This window comes from Schistocerca gregaria, chromosome X (genome assembly GCF_023897955.1).
Source record: "Schistocerca gregaria isolate iqSchGreg1 chromosome X, iqSchGreg1.2, whole genome shotgun sequence".
NCBI classification, from domain to species: Eukaryota; Metazoa; Arthropoda; class Insecta; order Orthoptera; family Acrididae; genus Schistocerca; species Schistocerca gregaria.
Window position 1 is genome coordinate 379,702,299 of NC_064931.1, and position 16,514 is coordinate 379,718,812.

Here is a 16,514-nt window from a genome sequence, read left to right on the forward strand (position 1 = left end):
ACAAGAAAACACAGCAAGAAAACAAACTACAATACAGCCTCTTTTCAGAGCAAGACATAGGGTATGAAGGATTTTGGGGAAAGTTTAGTATTTTACATATCGATGTAAAAGGGTTGGCAAAAGAGAAATGTCACTACTTGAGCAAACTAGCCACTGACCATGGTACTGACACATATAATAGCATTCCATGAACCCCATCTGAACAAAGACAATATAGCAAAGGAAAAGGTTACAGGTTCCGAAATGATAGGATACTTACCATCATCAAAACATATGCTCTGTCATGTACATCTTTCTTTTTTTTTTTTTTTACTTGTTAGGGTTGTTAGCAACTGGTTGGGTCCGATGTGTAGTGCACCTCCAAGATTACGTACCCCTGGCAATGGTCTGCTAAGGCAGGACGGCTAAAGGTGTACACTAACGGCAGCCATACTAGATCCGTCTCTCTTGGCTCCTTAGGACATCAGTACGAGAAAACAAACTACAACAAAGACTCGTGTCAAAGCCACACAAAGAAAATGAAAAATTTTGGACAAGGTATTAGTATTATACAAATCAATGTAGAAGGATTGACAAAAGACAAATGGGACTACTTGAGAAAACTAGCCACAGACCATGGCAATGACATCATAGCACTCCAAGAATCCCATCTAAACAAGGACAATATAGCAAATGGAAAGTTAACAGATTACTAAATGATAGGATATTTGCCACCATCTATACATGGCTCTACCATGTAGCCAAAGTTTTCTTTTTTTTACTTGCTAGAGTCGATAATAACTTACGTTCTCCGATGTGTAGACCATATCTAAGATTATGTACCACAGGCAACGGACTGCTAAGGCAGGACGGCGAAAAATCTACACTACCGACAGCCATAGTAGCTCAGTCCCTCATAGCTACTCAAGACAACAGCACAAGAAAACAAAATATAACAAAGGTTCTTCTCAGAGCCAGACAAGCAGTATGAAGAATTTCGGACAAAGTATTGGCATATTACAAATCAATGTAAAAAGATTAACAAAAGACAAATGAGACTTCTTGAGCAAATTGCCCACAAACCATGGCACTGATATCATAGCCCTCCAGGAATGCCATATTAACGATGACAATATAGAAAAACGGAAAGTTTAGAGGTTACAAAATGATAGGATCCTTGCCATCATCTACACATGGCTAGAACATTTACTCCAATTTTTCTTACTTGCTAGGGTTGTTAACAACTTACTGGGTACGATGTGTCGACCGATTCCAAGATTATGTACCCTCGGCAAAGGACCGCTAAGGCAGGAGAGCGAAAAATCTGCACTACCAGGAGCCATACTAGATCCGTATCTCACTTCTACTCAAGACAACAGGGCACGGAAACAAACTTCAACAAAGGCTCTTCTCAGAGCCAGACAAAGAATATGAGGAATTTTTGGCAAAGTAGTTTCCAAATCAATGTAGAAGGATTGACAAAAGACAAATATGACTACTTGAGCAAAGTGGCAACAGATGATGGCACTGATATAATAGCCCTCCAGGAATCCCATCTAAATGATGACAATACAGCAAAGGAAAAGTTGTTAGATTACAAAATGATATGCTACCTGCAATTATCGACACATAGGTCTATCATGTACACCAATATTTTTTTTTTTTTTACTTCATAGGATTTTTAACGAGTTCTTGCTTGCGACATGTAGACCACATCCAAGATTATGCACTCCAGGCAACGGACTGCTAAGGCAGGATAGCGAGAAGTCTACACTACCACCAGCCATACTAGATCAGTCTCTCATGGCTACTCGAGAAAACAACACAAGGAAACAAACTACAGCGAAGGCTCTTCTCAGAATCAGACAAAGTGTATGAAGAATTTTGGACAAAGTATTAGTATTTTACAAATCAATCTAGAAGGATTGACAAAAGACAAATGTGACTACTTGAGTAAACTAGTCACAGATCATGGCTCCGATATCACAGCTTTCCTGGAAGCCCATCTAAACGAAGACAATATAGCAAAAGGAAAGGTTACAGGTTACAAAATAACATGATACTTGCCATCATCTACACATGGCTCTATCATGTACGCCAGTTATTTTTTTGTTTTTGATTTTTACTTACTTATTGGGTTGTTAAAAATGTATGGCTTGCGAAGTGTAGACCACCTCCAAGATTATGTACCCTGGGCAAAGGACCGCTAAGGCTGGACGGCGAAAAGTCTACACTACCGGCAACCATACTAGATCAGACTCTCATGGCTACTCAAGACAACAACTCAAGAAAACAAACTACAACAAAGGCTCTTCTCAGGGCAGGACAAAGAGTATGAAGATTTTTAGAAAAATTATTAGTATTCTTAAATCAATGTAAAAGGATTGACAAAAGACAAATGTGACTACTTGAGCAAAGTTTTCACAGACCCTGGTACTGATATCATAGCTCTCCAGGAATCCCATCTTAACGAAGACAATATAGCAAAGGGAAAAGTTACAGGTTACAAAATGATGGGATACTTGTCATCATCTACATGTACGCCAAAAACAGCGTTTCCGATATTAAAGGTGTGTGCTGCCAGGTGATCAGTGAAATAGAAGTGATAACCCTGTAGCTGAGTGGCTTAATTGTTGTCGCAGTCTACAAAGCACCAGTTGTCCCGTGGCCCACCCCATTCTTGCTATCTGTACCCCAGCCATGCATATATCTTGGTGATTTCAACAGCCACCACACAACCTGGGGTTACATAATCAGTGACATAAATGGAGAAAAATTAGTGGATTGGGCAGAAGGAGAAAAACTCTATCTCAGCTGTGACGCCAAAGAACCGAAAACCTTTCGCACCTGTAGGTGGCACACTGACACAAATTCTGACCTGTGTTTCTTCTCCACCGAAGAAACACACTCCCCTTGAGTCATACTAGGAAAGTTCTCCAACGGCTTCTTAAGAAGCCAGCACCGGCCAACAATAACAAAACTGTGATGGAGATACCCATAATAAATGTCATTAACAAGCCAAGATGAAATTTCAAGAAAGCTAACAGGGACCAATATACACGAGAAGTTGACAGCAACCTACGCTGGGTAGCCGCAAAAGCAGAATACTACAAAAGATTCGCGGGAGTCATAATTGGTGCTGCCAAACGTAATATACCTCGAGGGCTCAGGAAACAATACAGCCCTTGCTATGACGACACAATAGACACAATAGACACAATAGACACAATAGAAAACTTGCAGAATACCAACAAATTGAAAACCCTGACACTGGTAAAATAATACTAGAACAGCTAAATGAAGCAAGAAAGCAAAAATGGGTGGACCTGACGTCTAGTTTAAATTTCACCAATTCAAGCGGAAAGGCATGGAGATTATTAAGAAAACTTGGCACTGCAAGCAACGTCCGCAATCAGCAACCGAAGATAACACCATCAGAACTGGCACTACACATAAAATCAAGAGCTGAGAAGGTTCCTCTAGACCCAACCATGAAAGAAACAGTAAAGAACGAACTGAATGAAGTCAACAGACACCTCGAAGATAACACCACACTATCAGACCCCATTTCACATGAATTATTTCTTGATACCGGTTTGTGAAAGTCTGCAACAGAGGCGTAAGGTGGGATGCTTTTTACTGTCGGATATTTTATTGTGTTATAGAAGGAATTTCACAGTTTCTAAAAGATTATTTCATATCGGATTACTATGGCGACTATCTGGGCTTCGTAAACACGACTGCAGTTCCAATATAGTGAATGTAGAAATAAATAGAAAACAAACACCTCTAACGGCGTAATGGCTATAATTACATGGAGCTCTGTTAGGTGGCAGTAGGCCTAAATCCAAAAAATACTGCGCTGAAACACGAAAAAGGTGTTGTTAGCTTGCTGACACAGTATTTTATGGTCTGGAACTTCTTACGTGTTGACGAATATTATACATGTCGAAACATGGCATTGTTGAATTTTTTGTGCAGTATACTGGATTTCGGTGCCTGGAGGAGGCTGAATGGTTCGTTTCAGGAACTGTTTAATACACTGGAGACTTCGACGATGGGTGGCACTCGCGAGCACGTCGGTTTCTATGTTGTAGCGACGGCTTGGGTGAGGATTGTGCCATAGCCTACTGTGTTACTTAACTAGTGGCTGTAAATTGGACTACAGTGTAGGTATGACATTTCTGGTCTCATTTTATTTCAAACCGGTATTTACGATTATTAATTTGACTTCTCTATCTTTGTTTGGGTTCACTGTTCGAAATAAGTTATATACGGTCACAGCAAGACCAACATCTCTGACGAATACCGGTGAGATACAAGAACTGAAATTACGTAATATACTTCTCGAAATAACTTACAACGTAAAAAAAGTGTTACGGAAATGTTTTCAAATATTACTCTTTTTAACTTATTTGTTTCCGTTCGTTTCCGTTTACTTCGGTTGTTATGTGACCCACGTAGTGTTCACTACAACGAGCGCCAAATTTAGTTTTGTATCCGCAACCTAACGTCTTAACAATTGAAAAACAAACGACTGGCCCATAACTGTCGCATCATTTTTCTACGTAGAGGGAAATCTGGTAGGCTGATGCTTTCATAGCAGGTCAACAGCCATAATACAAACGGTAGGTTAATGTACAGTGTCGCCAAACTGTAAGAGTAATGGAGATGGAGATTCGCTCTGACAAATACGTTCGACACAACATGCCGAGGTACGTTAGTTTTCTCAAATTAAACTTATATTTAACTACTTACTTCATAAATGTAATCGTAACTGGAAAAACTAGCAAGTAAATAGTGTTCAGTCATAATTTTGCTTACGGTAAAATAGTAGTTTCTCCAAACAACATAGAAATTTTCATTTCATTTTTTACATTTATTTACTCATCATTCTTTTAGCAAAATGTTCCTACTATGTAACATAACAAAGGTATCTGAATCGTTTGGTGTCTTTAGAACAGAAATGATTCTGCAAATATACCGTGTAATATTACCGTATTTCATACATGGAGTGCTTTCGTACATCCCTCCTTCGATACTTGTAGGAAACTCCATCTGAGAAAAATTGCTTAGAATATTAAGGTTTCTTTAAAAGTTAACTTTAATAGGCTGCGCTTCTTCACTACTTACGGGTACTGTGACGCAAAGGGTCGCAATGAGAATTGTTGATTCCTCCAATTAGAAAGGTGTAGTGGTAGTCAAGTCTACTGCTAATTACGTCTCGTGAACATTATTTAATTTTTGTAAAAATAACCGTTTCACTTAGAAACGGGTGTGGTCTGGTTACTTACGAGGTGCTCTGGGCTACTTTTGCTCAGTGTTACCACTGCTTCTTTCAAAATTTAAAAATTTATAAGTTAGCAAGAGAAAGAATAGCTCATTTCTACACAGTGGCAGCATTTCTTATAAAATCAAACAATGGTCGTGTAGATTGTCAGAAGATCTCATAGTACTGTAATTAGAACACATTGCAGCATCGGGTTCAGTTACGAGGGTTGCACTAGGTATCAAAATCTTCTGTTAGCTTTAGTGTTAAATCGAACTTTTTCTGTCTCAGTTTATATTACAGTACTGACCTTTTTTAATAACTTCACATTGCTTAATGTTGTACATGTCATAACATTAATTATAGTACTGAATAAATGGTTCATAATATTGTGCCATTACAACACTGTGATAAACCATAAGACACCTCCAAAATTTTCCTACCCAGTCCAGCTTTATTATTTCCCTCACCATGTGACAGTAAACACCTGACACCGCTATACAGTAGCCAATGAGCTATGTAACTAGAAAAATGAACGAGTAAAAATGTCCCACATATTTCCCAAATATTAAAGTACCACATTGACCACTTATAACCCCTGATTCGACTAACCCTTCGATCTACAGAATCTCATTCAAGAACCAATGATGCGCTTCCCATCATGTCCACATGTTTTGAATTTTCATAGTTCTTACCACACTTACATTTCATAACTATTATAGCTCTGTTGTATGACAAATATGAAGCAAGAGATAATATTGGTGCTGTTATTACATGTAACTGTAATGAACCTGTAGTAATTGGAAACTGAAAATCATTCTCCTTTAATGAAAACATTTCACATTTTAAATTTCTGAAGTTATGTTATATAAACCTACATAATTGATGTTCGCATGTACAAATGTGGTATAGTGTAATAATTGTTGTAAATGTGATGAGAATGAAACAGCCTCTGCCCTACATTGAAACACAGGCTATACTAAATGCTAAATATGTTTTTTTTTTTAAAAAATGACTTCTGCAGAATATACTTACATTGTCCAAGATTACACATTGGAAAAGGCTTCCTTCTTTTCCTTGTCCGTTTTTGAGGACTATTGTACCACCCTTGTGCGCTGCACTGTCTGATAACACAAACAACTTGTAATACAGAAAATATCTCTGTCGTACTGTGGGTCCATTTATTGAAAGTGTAGTAAATATTCTTTATACTTGAGCTTTTTTTCTGACCACTTGTGTCATTTCCTTTTGTTCCTGTGATTAGGAGATAACTTGGGTAGTTTGACAGAAAACGATAAATGTTTGCAATTTGTTTATATGAAGAGCATAGGACAATCAGTTCGTACAGTGCCAACTAACAAAACGAACATGTCATGTATTGGACATTAAAATAAATTTTTGAGGTGTTATCATATCTGCTTTCATGAACTAAAAACTGATGTTCTGTGTTGATGTTCTTTGAATTTCTACGTACGGTTTTATTATTTGCAGTGGCTTTGTGCAGAGCTTTGGGGAATCAGTCCGGCGCAGTCTTAAGGGAATTGAAATAATGGATAAGTTTCCTGGAGATGTCGGTACTTTACTTACAACAAACTTCCGAGTGTTCTGGTATTCTGAGACCAACACTGGTCGTAATGTATGTGAGTATCTTGCTTTATAAAGTGGGTGCCAGAGTATCACATTTCCCTGTCCATTCATATGCTACATTAAGCAGAGCCTAGTATAATACCAAATATTACCTCATATTAGTATGGAAGTCTCCATTATGTTTGAGGAAAGTGAAGTACTGGTGCCTACTTTAGCTGCTGTCTGTGTGTTCCTTTGTACTTCATTTATATGTATGTATCTGCAATCATGTCAAATGATAACAAATATGTGCTGCTTGTAAGAATCGTATTATGTGATCACAGTAATTTGACTCAATATCAAATTTTGCACTTCTTATTTTCCATGAAGCAACTATCTGACATGTTAGCACAATAATTATATGTTAGATATGCTCTCTTAATATGAGAAAATGTGTAATGTCAGTGGACGTGTTTGCACATGAATTTAGATATGTATTAGAACGGACTGAAATGTGGTGAGCCTGGTCATCTTTAAAAGAATGCTGTGTTGTATGTGCTTGCTGGCTAGTTGTGTTTTCATTTTTAAGGGAACCAGTAAGATTAGATTGAAAATTGCACCATTATTAAAGACAGGCAGGATATAAATAAATATTGAGATGCTGAAAATGATTTATGAATCCTCACCCAGGCCAAAAGTTTCTAAGTTCATGAGATATATGCATGCCACACACCTAATAATAGTGCAATGGAACTTGGCACAGCTGTCAATGAAACCACGCATATCACCCTAGGAGTGCATAACCACTCAATATTCAAAACGTAAACCAACAAAGCTTACAAAAAGTTTTTTGGTTCAGCTGTGATAGATCTCGGTAATAAATTGTGCATCAAGGTAGTTATTACTATAGGAACTTAAATGTACTAGCACTTTTACTTTGTCACATACCAGTTGAGGGAAAGGAGAAGTCATCTTGGCTCATGAGAATTTTGAGTTAAAAATTAATGTAAATAATTTTTAGTTATACAAAAAGAAGACAGTTTAGTGTAATTTTCATAAAGGAATTTATCTGAAAAGTTATTTAAATATGCTGTGAGCCACTTACAGTCTAGTATCAGTGAAAAATTTCTCTACTCGGCTGTCTTGGATTATAGCACCTCTATAGGGCCTATATTATTTTTCATACAACATACATAAGCCTGTTCACTTGTAAGTTACACTGTACTTTGTGCTCACTGTGAAGAGTGTGCCAACACTGATGCCATTAACTGCAGGTCCACATTGTTTTGCAAATTTGTTCAAAACCATACTCACGAATCTTTCGTACAATTCCAATTTTTCTTTCATTAGCACACCTCCACTCTGACAGGCATTTATAAAATTATTGAATGAGTAATAAAATTTTTACATGCCCTTCTAAGGAATACACTACACATACAAGTGAACACAACTCACACACATATGACAACTGTTTCTCACCACTGAGAACTCAGTGGCCAGAGGCAGTGGTCTTGTGTGAATGTGTGCTGTCTACTTTAGAAGGAGGTCTTTTGGCTGAAAGTTAACATTCTTAGCACTTATAACCTTCGACTAGATGAGTTATATTGTTATGCAGTAGATGGACATTTTGTTCTTATTTAAAAAACAATATGAAGAAAGATACTGTTGGCCTTTCCAGTAATTCTGAAAAATAACACCACATTATTTGTTTGGGGAGGAAGTACAGCCAGAATTCTGATGGTTTTCATCATTAATTATTCTTAATTTCTATTATTTCTTCTCATGGCAAAATGAATACATTTTAAAGAAAAGTATTGTTGTCAAAATGTAGGGGAAACATCAACAGAGAAAATGACATTTTTTCATTTGTGGAAGTTTGCAACTAATGTTGTGCAAACAGGCTGGCTGTGAACCTTTGGGACTGCAAGGCTAATCCTCTTTCAAAATACCATTATTATCCAGTTTCCAAATAATAGATTGTAAGAATATAAAATAATAAACAAGGAAGAATTTTTCAAATTCTTTGATGTCCATACTGATGTAATTGCAACTGGGAAATCCCTATAGTAGGCCTGAAAGGTCATGTAGCCCCTGTTCGTTTCCCACATGAATAACTGCCAATTTTTGGCATGTAGGTATTCGCTTCTTTTTTCAGGAATAAATTTCATTTGCAATGATACTTTATGGTAATTACTTACTTAGGCAAAACACAGCTGATTGTACCACAGATCATATATCGATTTAAGTGTCGATTTGACATATTTACATCTTGTAGACATTGATTTAAGCAGTTGTGGTTAACAATCACAGCTGCAGAGTACATTTGTTCACTGATGAACTTTGTCATCAGCTGTATATATTAGAGTGTCAGAAGTAAAAATATTGGCAAAATCTATTTTAGAATTAAATATTATGTACTCTACCTTGTAGTGAAACAGCCTATCACCCACAATTAGCAATATGCTAGTACCCAAATCTCTTCGATCAATCATCCATAGAATAAAATGCCCATCTAACAGCAACATTGATTTCAAATGTAGTATGAAGCTATTTCTCCTTACAAACTTCTAATGAACGATTAACCAACTTCATTAATAAGAGAAATACATAGCCAGCCAGCAGGTCCAGATTTTATAATTGTCAGCTTATGAACATCTACCTGCACCAGTTTATGAGATCTAGACATAAACATATTTTTTGCACTAATAACTCATTTTGTTACCTTTATGACATTTGTATGCTCACTGCTTACATAATGGCTAACACTGCTAGTATGTGCTGGAGGACTGTATATGCTAATAGCTTTTGCAAACCATCCACATACTGATATTTACTTTCACATACTGGTATTGTATTTCTTGAAATATGTATGTTATGACACCTAATTTACAGCAACATCTGTCAAACAATTCCACTTATAGCACTACATTCATTAATATGATTCATTGATACAGCTCTGTTTTTAACAGCCGTTTCCTTTACACAGTACATGAGCCCAGAACATCCATTCCTAAAATAGGTTTGATTTACCTAGGTCTGTATAATGCTCTTGTGCTTTTCTATCTTTTCCAGACATTCCTCTCCCCATGACTTTTTTCTCTTTCTCTATGGATTAATGTTCATCCTCATGATCTTCCTTCCCTTCTTTTCTCTGCTGCCTCCCATATATTACATGACGCTCAAAATTAATATTTTTATTTTCCCATAAGTGATGTGTTTGACTACTACAAAATCAAATCAGGGACACTCAGTAAATGACGAATTGTTGACATTCTATGTCAGTTTACATGTGTACTTGAATGTACGAGACTGTAGATGATGTGTCACTGTACACTCTCTTATGTTCAAGATGGACAATGTATTGAACAGTTCCTATACACAACAAGCTCTGCTTTGTAAAACATTAAAATGATCTATGCAACATTTAACTAAGTAACTAAAATAGAATTTATTTTACTATACAGAAACAATATTATTACACTACTATACATCCTGTTTGTTTTGTTAAGAAAATGTAAACTTGTATCTGATATATTATTATATGCAATAGTAAATAAATAAATATAATGACATGCTCTTGTCTGTATATTTTGAATATTTTGCTGTTCCAAGATTAACATTCATTGCCCTATTACCTTTAAGACACTTAATACAGTTTTGATATAAATTTCTGAAATCATTTTGCCTTTCAGCTATTGGCTTTGAGAAAGTGATTGCAGTTGGAAGACAGAAAATATATTGTGTAAGTTAAGTTCTTTTCTGCAAAATACACATTCATGTTAATAATTCTGTCTGTCTCTCTTTCTCCACATATTTCTAGATGATGTGACAGCTGTCAAAATCATTTAGGAGCCATTACTCTTTATATTTCTTAATTTGAATGTCAGTATTCTGCACTCTCAGGTAGACGAGCTACAATGAACTAGAAAGCTGAAAACAGATGTCTTATCTTCACATTGTTACAGAGATTCTTATAGTAAATGCATTGTGCACCTACTCACTGTAGTAAACATTGCCCTCATTAAGGACATGTTTGAAAGCACTTTTGAATAAGCATTGTCTGTTTGTTTCTCCTGTGTAATGCATGTCTTAACAACTTTTTCCAGAAATATTTAGTCTTTTGTCTCATGCAACAATACATTCTGATGCATTTCCATCTTAGACTGTCCTAGTGGCATTTATATCCATAACTTTTACTTTGCTTCCTATTAGTGAGAGAGATTGCCACTGAAATATTTGTTGCTACTTCCACTGCTCAGAATAATAATTTTCTCATTTCTACATGCTCTAGCAACAACCCATAAACATTCAGCTGTACATCAGAAATTTGAATTATGTTACACTGACAGTTTTCCTTTAGTTTGTGACATTTGAGGAATTCTGTGATGTGAGATTGGCTGCAAGTGCTATGTAGTTTTCACTGAAAATTTTACTGACTTCGTTTGGCTCCAAAAGTTCTTGGCCTTTCTTTCTCAGAGTTGTACTTCCATGAGTGTGACAGAGCTTCCATTTAGTTTTATGTTTTTGTAATTCAAATCCTTGCCACACTATCACATATTTCAATACCATTTTTGAAGTACTGTAATTTAGTCACTCTTATTGATCTGTTTTACAGTTTCTCAAATTTCTTTTGGTAATTCTCTTTAGTGCCTTGGTTTTAGTCAGTTCTTAATTAACCTTACTTTTCTCATACATCACGTATCAATAACTCTTGAGTTATTGCTGAATCATGCAAGGTTTTTGACTTGCATTTCTAGATACTGATTATTGATTCAATCATGTAGGTGTCTGTCAATTGAACTATCTTTCAGTGTAATAATATTAATGTCCTTCATGACTATTAAGTATGAGAATTTCTTCAGAGCCTTTTGTAGCATCATGCCCAGTTGCTTTAGAAACAACCCACTCCTGTGCTTGGAGATCTATATAGTTCTGTTAGCAAATACATCCTTTCTTGTATCGTCATCTCTATAGCTGACACTTCATAATGCATTTCTGCACGCTTCCACATGTCACTGGTATCCTATCCTCTACTTTGCTAATAATATATATTGCTACTCCACCCCATCTGTGTTACAATATGCTGTGAGAAGCAGGAGTTTCATAGCCATAAATGCTGTAGTTAATTTTTTTTGTCTCTCACTCTCAGTCCATGCTCAGTCATGATTTATATACTTGTCAGAAATAAAAGGTATTAAAAAACATATTTGAATACTTAAATAGAAAATCAAATCACTCTTCTACCAACTTTGATAACACTCATAGCTAATCAAAATATGCGGTCTGTTTATTGGCACAAGGAATGCTAGCCACTCAGCCCTCATCTCCTATAGTTATTATTATTTGGTTCATGGCCACACCATATTTTGGTTCAGTGAAATGTTCAGGATGTCCTTAAATCACAAGAATCTGTTTCTAAATCTGAAGTATCAAAATAATTAATTATTTTGACAACTGTGTATGCAATTTTGACTATAGATAAGGTACATAGTGACTAACCACAGGTCTTTGAAGCCATCTGCGTCATGCCAACAGGATGAGCTATTCGTATTTGTTTGTTCTTTTAACGCTTTGAGGTCCAACCAATTAGAAAGCTTTTGGGATTAGAAAACCACCCATTTATGCCATTATTTAAAATGTTACTGGTGCCTTTGTGTTTGCCTATCTTAAAGGATAAAAAAATGCTATAAATATCACACTTGAAGATTTATTTTTCATATTGATTTCAGTTCTTTGATACAATAGATGTATTACAATAAAGATGGCAAAAATTATAGTTATCCTTACAAAAAAAGAAAAATTTTGAACCTAACTGGTTTTTTTTTATGGAAATGTCTGAAGTATTCTGTCATGCAAAGAGGTGTGTATTAATCAGTATAATACTACATTGTTTCTTTCCCGCTTGCTTTACAAGTAAATTGTGTCCTCTCCTCCAAACAAGTTTTGTAATCCAGTCATATGTTGAATGGGGGGATTCATCATACGTGTTATCTGTAAAAAAAGAAGAGCTTTAGACAGGTAAAACAAAATGAAACTGTAAATAAAATAGCAATGTCTGTAGCAACAATATCAGTGATGAAGAATCTCCCTTTAATACAGAATCATGAAATTCTCCCCCCTGAGGTTCCAAATAATCTGGATAAACAGGAGTTTTTATTTTGAAAGATTACAACATAAAACAAAACCCAATGAGTACACACACAAAACTCACAACTACACAAGCACACACTGGCTCAGTCAGTCACAACAACTTCTATGTTTTCTACTGTTTGTTCTGAATGTATTCCAGAAATTGACAATAGAAGACATCACCTGAGAATGGGTGGGTACCAAGAAGGCTGTATGTTGTTCTCATACAAAATATGTGTGATATGAATCTCCCTATCTCAGTGAGTGAGTAACTTAATATAAAATTGACAGTCCAGCATTCAGTTCATGTGCAGTAATGGAACTTCTCCTGACTTTTATTCCTCCAACAAGTCTTTCAATTCTTTGTGTAGGCAACATGAATTGACAGCAGATTGGTCAGAATCCATTTTAAACTTCATGTGTACATAATACTAGCTGGTCGACTTAGTTAAAGTGTAAGATAAAGTAGAGTCTGCAGTTTGATGCAGAATTTTGTTTATTTCTGAAAACTGGAAGATTAACATCACTAATACACTCCTGGAAATTGAAATAAGAACACCGTGAATTCATTGTCCCAGGAAGGGGAAACTTTATTGACACATTCCTGGGGTCAGATACATCACATGATCACACTGACAGAACCACAGGCATATAGACACAGGCAACAGAGCATGCACAATGTCGGCACTAGTATAGTGTATATCCACCTTTCGCAGCAATGCAGGCTGCTATTCTCCCATGGAGACCATCGTAGAGATGCTGGATGTAGTCCTGTGGAATGGCTTGCCATGCCATTTCCACCTGGCGCCTCAGTTGGACCAGAGTTCGTGCTGGACGTGCAGACCGCGTGAGACGACGCTTCATCCAGTCCCAAACATGCTCAATGGGGGACAGATCCGGAGATCTTGCTGGCCAGGGTAGTTGACTTACACCTTCTAGAGCACGTTGGGTGGCACGGGATACATGCGGACGTGCATTGTCCTGTTGGAACAGCAAGTTCCCTTGCCGGTCTAGGAATGGTAGAACGATGGGTTCGATGACGGTTTGGATGTACCGTGCACTATTCAGTGTCCCCTCGACGATCACCAGAGGTGTACGGCCAGTGTAGGAGATTGCTCCCCACACCATGATGCCGGGTGTTGGCCCAGTGTGCCTCAGTCGTATGCAGTCCTGATTGTGGCGCTCACCTGCACGGCGCCAAACACGCATACGACCATCATTGACACCAAGGCAGAAGCGACTCTCATCGCTGAAGACGACACGTCTCCATTCGTCCCTCCATTCACGATTGTCGCTACACCACTGGAGGCGGGCTGCACGATGTTGGTGCATGAGCAGAAGATGGCCTAACGGTGTGCGGGACCGTAGCCCAGCTTCATGGAGACGGTTGCGAATGATCCTCGCCGATACCCCAGGAGCAACAGTGTCCCTAATTTGCTGGGAAGTGGCGGTGCGGTCCCCTACGGCACTGCGTAGTATCCTACGGTCTTGGCGTGCATCCGTGCGTCCCTGCGGTCCAGTCCCAGGTCGACGGGCACGTGCACCTTCCGCCGACCACTGGCGACAACATCGATGTACTGTGGAGACCTCACACCCCACGTGTTGAGCAATTCGGCGGTAGGTCCACCCGGCCTCCTGCATGCCCACTATACGCCCTCGCTCAAAGTCCGTCAACTGCACATTCAGTTCACGTCCACGCTGTCGCGGCATGCTACCAGTGTTAAAGACTGCGATGGAGCTCCGTATGCCACGGCAAACTGGCTGACACTGACGGCGGCGGTGCACAAATGCTGCGCAGCTAGCGCCATTCGACGGCCAATACCGCGGTTCCTGGTGTGTCCGCTGTGCCGTGCGTGTGATCATTGCTTGTACAGCCCTCTCGCAGTGTCCGGAGCAAGTATGGTGGGTCTGACACACCGGTGTCAATGTGTTCTTTTTTCCATTTCCAGGAGTGTATAAAGGCAAGAGGAAATAAATTGGTTTAACACTATTGCATTTGTAATTTTTGCATCAATGATGTTAAGTGGTTTTTCACATATTATATTCAGAAAAAATTAAATGTTTAAACCAGTATGCAGATGAGATAAATTTGCTAAAGTAATGATTGATATAAACGCAGTTTTTTTACCTTTCATCCATCTTGGTTCAACAATATAATGAAACACACCAACTAGTAGAAATTTCTGTGTGTAATATGTGCAGGATAGGGTCTCCCGTCATTCCTGATGACACTACCATTATGTCAGGGTTTTATATCTGTGGCACGCTATGTACAAATTTTTGTCTATCATCTTACTGCAGTTCATTATTCAAGCTATTGCCTTATCTCACACTACATCAGTTTTTCTATATAGCCTCTAGCGTACCTCCATTTTCTCAACTATATTGGTCTCTACTACATTTGTTGAGTACTAGCAAAATAGTGTAATATTTATCATCTAATGCACAGTACTTTTGATGTCTCAAGTTTGAAATATAATATTATTTAGTGAATAATAATAATAATAATAATAAGTAACACTGCACATGATTATTTTGTTACTTTTATGGCTTTTAGGCATGTCTTGTAACTGTAAATTTCATTTAACAGGGTGAACCAGATGAAACACAAGTGTTGCGTTTACTCACATATGATAGCCCATTCCACAGAGAATATGTGTTCAAAAATGCTAATGATGTGTATAATGTAGATCATATTAAAGTACTTCCGGATATTTTTAGGTGAGTAATATTGTGTATTGTATGCAAGGCTTCTATTACATACTGAAGGGATATCATCATCCTTGTATAACCTTTTTTCTGATATTTAACATTTAGTTCACCTGGAAAATATTCATATTAATGACTCTATGAACATTTAAAACCTTTTTTATTAGTCTTTAAACTTGTAGTTTTACAGATGTTGAATCAGAAGCATTTAATTAGGATATAACTTAGAAACTTCTTTATTAACCAGTGTTTATGAGTCTCCATTTACTTGTCTGAAGAGGAGCACCGAACATCAAAAGCATAATCTGTACTGTCATAACGTCTTAATAATATCACAAATTAATACTTCATATTTTTCCAGGCTACTATAAGTGCACCATGTTCTAGACTATCAACAATGGTAAGTTATGTCACTAACTGATTGATACTTGTGAAAATTTGTGATACTGAATGATGACTTAGGATATACATATTACAGAAATTCCCAAATTGCACAAAAATTCAAAAATATAATGAATCTGCATACTTTAGTTCCTTATGAACTTTCCAAACCATTACTGCAGCATCATTTATTTATTATTTATTTTATTTCTTACACCATGGATCCAACTGTGATAATTTCACATGGCTGTAGTGTGTGTCAGTTTTTACATTGCCAGTGACAAGTACTTATACACTATGTTCACACGTAAAGATTAGAAAGTTACGTAACTACTATAATGATACATAACACAATATGATGAAATGAGAAACCTTTGGCCTACAGATTACAAAGTATAAAACATAGTAAATTAAATATGAAAAGGTCATATAACCCAGAGAGTTAAATATAAGCAATTAACACTAAAAGAGTTACATATGT

General features: G+C 37.1%; 1 protein-coding gene across 1 annotated transcript in view; it reads left to right on the forward strand.

Moving 5' to 3' along the window:
* The first annotated feature begins 4,491 nt into the window (after positions 1–4,491).
* LOC126298983 (Bardet-Biedl syndrome 5 protein homolog) overlaps positions 4,492–16,514 on the forward strand; it is a 60,615-nt gene continuing 48,592 nt past the window's right edge. Inside the window, exons 1-4 of the mRNA XM_049990606.1 lie at positions 4,492–4,694; positions 6,740–6,888; positions 10,507–10,556; positions 15,534–15,664. Coding sequence (XP_049846563.1) covers positions 4,645–4,694; positions 6,740–6,888; positions 10,507–10,556; positions 15,534–15,664 — 380 coding nt within the window. The 5' untranslated portion in view covers positions 4,492–4,644. The remainder of the gene's footprint in view (positions 4,695–6,739; positions 6,889–10,506; positions 10,557–15,533; positions 15,665–16,514) is intronic.